Here is a 4,900-nt window from a genome sequence, read left to right on the forward strand (position 1 = left end):
TTCAGTAAAATGTTATACATAGTACAGTTTTAGTTTTAATTTTTACTCAAATTATATGATTCAGATTTATAGATTCTAAAATTTCCAGCAAAATACTTTTGACTTACAAAATTTTCATCTTATACGTTTAGTTCACTGGAATGAAATAGGATTATAATGGAATAGAGCTGTAATCAGTAATTCAATTGTTTGGTTGAATGTAATAGAATATAATTATAACAGTATTCTTGTGTTTGGTTGAATGGAATAGATTTATAATAGCATAAAGAAAAAAAAAAACTAAAATGATCATAGTACCCTTAGAAAAAAAAAGTTTTAGGTGGATGGTTATTGTTATTTAATTTTAATAAGATTATTATTAAATATAATTTAATAAAAATAAAAATAAATAATTTAATCATATTTTAATATAATTATTATTAAATATAATTTAATAAAAATAATATATAATTTAATAACATTCTTAATATAATTATTTTTATATTAAAAGATTTTTATATTAAATTATATTAAAATATTTAAAATAATTTATTTACTACATTTTAAAATAATACACTAGTATTTGAATCTATTGCTTCTCAAGTTATCTCAATTTTATGATTTCAACTAAAGTTTCATTTGTTATTTACATAATTTTTATATAAAACTTTTTACCTGTGTTATAATCTAAAATTAATGAATTGTATTAAACACAAAATTTTTATTAAAAAAGAAAAAGTCACAAAGCATCGAAAAGAAAAGTGCATCTTTTTATTTTTCTTTTTTCAGCTAAAACTAAAAGAAACAAAAATGTTTGTTTGTCTACATTATAGAATTGGAAAATGTGATGTTAATGAGTCAACTTTGCATTAATGATTGTTTTAAAGGAAATGATTAAACAAATTATACCAAATGATATAACCCCTAAAGACCCAAGATTTGACTTCTCTTCATTTCTTCTAACAAATGAAGGATTTTCCAAAATAATAGATCACAAACAAAAAAACAAAAGGTTCATTAGAAAATAAAAACCCTATTCTTAGTCTCCTGGCTCACTTCCTAAAGGTCAAACCCCATCTTTATCTCTGTTGCTCCAATCATTCATTGCTCCAACCTCAAACACTCAAATGCATATGTCATTGTGAAAACAGTTAAAGAGTAAAAAAGAACAATTGCTCATTAGAAGCTTCAGTGATGAATTTAAACATCTGGAAACAGTTTTGGATCCCAATTGTGGAACATTAAATGCCTGTGATCCACTGTCAGTTCTTGCAATAGAGTCTTGAGGTTTTGCAAAAGAATCCTATTTGAAATGTATGTAACATACTCAGTCAAAAGTTCTAGGAGCAAAAGGGATTCACACAACTTTTAACAGGGGACAATCAATTCAACATTGAAAAGATGCATAAAAGATTAAAAATTACAACCATGAGCAATTTGCAGCTAGTTATATAAATATGTTGGACAGGGATGTAAGATAATATGGATTGGATACAATAAGGAAAATAGATAAGAGGAGCAAGCTAAATACAGCCCATACCTAACTAATCTCCAGCTCTTTCTTTGTCCTACATGGAGTTTTAAGGAAAAACACACTTTTTCTTACACAAGAAAATACACTCCAAAAATCATTAAAAAGGTAAACCAATCAAATTTATTCCAATTTGACAATTTTCCGAATCAAGATGGAAAGAAAATCCACTAACCAATCAAAAACACAAAAAGGAAAGAAAATTATAATACTAAAATTAAGCTTCTCAATGTTTTACTGTTAAGTTTGATGGACTGATATCAACAAGCCAAAAACAAGACAAATAAACCAACTTAACTCAACTAACCAGTAAATGATGTTTAAACTCTAACCCTTTAGCAAAAGGAGAAGAAAAATAACATTCAAAACAAAACCTTGACTTTCCCAAGAACTTAGACCAAAGCTACACTGGTCAAAACACTCATGAAAATACAATCTTTATGATTTTACAACATATTTAGATTTTTTTAACTGATAAAGGAATCAAAATGTAATTAAAAAGAATCAAAATCCAGACATACAAGTAGAAGGGTGTCTTATGTTCCCATCATAGCTCATTGTCCTTTGCTCAACATTCACTTTGTCACCTGAGTATCAGTGACTTCATGAAATCTAATTTAACTCGAGAAAATACTAAACATAACCAAGTTGGCAGCCACAACTTAAGTTATAGCATCTTGAACAAATAGGTTGAATCAGTAGAAGCACACCAAATAATCATTCAATGAATCTTTCAGTGTGAGAAAACCAGAGGAAGATGCAAAGTTTAAGTTCCCTGCCCCCTCCCCCCCAAAAAAGTAACTCTATATAGATTGTTTGTCCTTTGTCTTCCTTTAAATTTTTTAGCAATTTTCTTTACAAAAAGTAAATCTAAAAGTTAAAATATCTGGCCCTAGAATAGCACCATTAAACAAGAACCCAATGTTTCAGTGAAGGCAGTTATCCCCACATAAATTAACAAATAGGTAGTTATATAGAAATGTGTAATTAAACAAAAAAAAGAAAACTAAAACATCCAAGTTCTAACTTCTAACCAAAAAGGCACCATGCATTTAAAAACTATCTTCTGTTACACCCCCTATTTTTCTTATGGTCAAAAGGGCAACACACTAATGATGAAAAATATACACACATTAATTGCAATAATTACATTCACACGATAACAAAATGAAATACAGGAGAAACTATTTTCTTTAAGTCAATAAGGACTATGCATTATGCATATAGCAACTCAAAGAACTAAAACGCAAGGTTGTCACCTTTTTCTTCTTGCTTCTTCTTCTTTCCTCTGGGAAAAAAGCTTCCATCATTTTTGGCGATACAATTTGACTTTGTCTTTGCATATTGTATCTGCTGCACCAAATTAATCATACAGTCAATCAAACCTAAGAATCATTACAACTAAAACTGCATATAAATTAAGCCCGAAAAAGGAAGTTGATTGTAATCAAAAGTGATGCCTAGAATAAAGTAAGTTTGGTTCAAGTAGCCACTCGCAGAATAAAGCAAGTTTGGTTCAAGCTGCAAATGGTGTTATTGATGAGTAGCAAAAGTCTTCCATGGTTGTAGAAGGAACAATAACCCTAATTTATATAGAAAAATAAAACGACTCTTAAAATTTCAACAAAATGGGTTCTTAGTAAATAATAGAATAACTCCAACAACATTAGTACAAAACATATTTCAATCAGTGGGTATACAGTAACATTGAAATCACAAAACAAATGCAACACAAACATCATTAAAAATCGAAATTAAACTTCAAATACTAAATCCATACTATAACTAAAAACTATACCCAATATAGAAAAAATAAGCAAATTAAACTTACAATTCTAACAAGACTGAATGCCGTTTGTCCAGAGCCAGCTGAATCTCTTTTCTTCCACAAGTGATGCTCGTTCTTTCCAGCCTTCTGCAAACAAATTTTTAAAAAAGAACTAGTTGAATAATAACAAAAAAAAAATGAGGGTTTAAAATAATTGGGTAATTTCAGCAAACAAATAATGAGCATGTAGTTTAGGGTAATGTTCAATTACAAAAACGAGAAGATAAACAATACCCAGTGCCATTGTCGATGACGACAGCAAGGCGAGAAATGGAATCCATTGAGAAGAGAAACAGAAGCTAGGAAATCAATTTTGGTTGTGGTGGTGGATCTGCGAGCGAGACCCAAGAGAAAATTGAGAACAAAGGATCATGGTCATGAAGTGCGATTGAAGAAGTGCACATAAGGAGAAGCGAACTCTACTGTTGCCGAGCATGATTGTATTGACTAGATATCAACAACAACAAACTTGGATCCCAACTGAAAGCAGTGACGTTTCAATGGTATCGAATAGCAGTGGTTGGCGATATCGAAAGAAAATCCAATAATACTACCCATTTCAAACCTCCCTTCCCTTCCATAAAAATATTTCTCATCATTTTATCAACAAATTCCCTATTTTTCTTTTTCTCTCTTCATGCATCGAGTGAGTAAAAGAAAAAGAAGAAAGAATGAGGGATTATAGCTGGTGAGAAGGGCTATCGGGTTGAAGGAGAAGGGTAAAGGTGAGGGCAAAAATTAAAAAGGAAAAAAAATCCTATTCAATGCCTATTCAGCGGTGAGGGAAAGGAATGGCTATGCAGCCTCTTCCCAGAATAGGAATGGATTCAATGCAGGCCGCCATAGACATTACAACCAACCAAATTAATGTTTAGTGGTGGAACCATCAAATTGGGTTGTAATATATTCCTCTTCTTCCCAACCAAACATGCCTTGCATTAATATATATATCTCTCATTTTTTATCCTCTCATCATTCTAGCTTAGAATGATTAATTTTTATGTATTAGAATAAAAAATATCATTTATTTTATTTTTTCCTCTCACTTTAATTCTTAATCAAGCACAATAATAGAAAATATAATTTTTCTTTTTATAGGTGTGCTTGGTGGGAGAGATAAAAAAAAGTAAAAAGAAAATGCAATATTCTTTCCATCCATTGCTTGCTAGAGTTGAAAAATGAAAGAAAAGGAAAAAAAAATATGGAAAATGCATAATTTTAAACTAACATACATATTACTCCCTTATTTTCTCTCCTCTCATCATTCTAATTTGGAAGGATTAATTTTTATGGATTAAGATGAAAAATGGTAATTTCTCTTATTTTCTTTCCTCTCATTTTTCTTTCCAACTAAGCACACTGAAAATTGATTTTCTTTCCATTTTTCCACTCTCTCCTCCCATCCCTCCAATTTTCCAACCAACCAAGCATGCTCTTAGTGTTGCATTAATACATGGCTAAAACTTAATGGGGAAACTTTATATAAAATTATAAAGACTTCAAGCTTACCTTAATAAAGTGGAAAGAAAATTGAAATGATGAAAAATTGAATGAGTAGATGT

At 29.9% G+C, this 4,900-nt stretch overlaps 1 protein-coding gene across 2 annotated transcripts; it reads right to left on the reverse strand.

Annotated features, from left to right (window-relative positions):
- Positions 1-822: 822 nt before the first annotated feature.
- Positions 823-4,262, reverse strand: LOC107954678 (uncharacterized). 2 transcript variants are annotated; one of them, XM_016890303.2, is made up of 4 exons: positions 3,573-4,262; positions 3,342-3,425; positions 2,770-2,863; positions 823-1,282 (listed from the first exon to the last, which is right to left on the reverse strand). In XM_016890303.2, the coding sequence occupies exons 1-4, from the start codon at positions 3,617-3,619 to the stop codon at positions 1,103-1,105; spliced, it is 405 nt and encodes a 134-aa protein (XP_016745792.1). In that variant the 5' UTR covers positions 3,620-4,262; the 3' UTR covers positions 823-1,102. The 2 variants fall into 2 exon arrangements, with proteins under 2 accessions (XP_016745792.1, XP_016745793.1); XM_016890304.2 differs by having other exon boundaries at positions 2,770-2,860; positions 3,573-4,261.
- Between the last annotated feature and the right edge of the window lie 638 nt (positions 4,263-4,900).

This window comes from Gossypium hirsutum, chromosome D07 (assembly GCF_007990345.1).
Source record: "Gossypium hirsutum isolate 1008001.06 chromosome D07, Gossypium_hirsutum_v2.1, whole genome shotgun sequence".
NCBI classification, from domain to species: domain Eukaryota; kingdom Viridiplantae; phylum Streptophyta; class Magnoliopsida; order Malvales; family Malvaceae; genus Gossypium; species Gossypium hirsutum.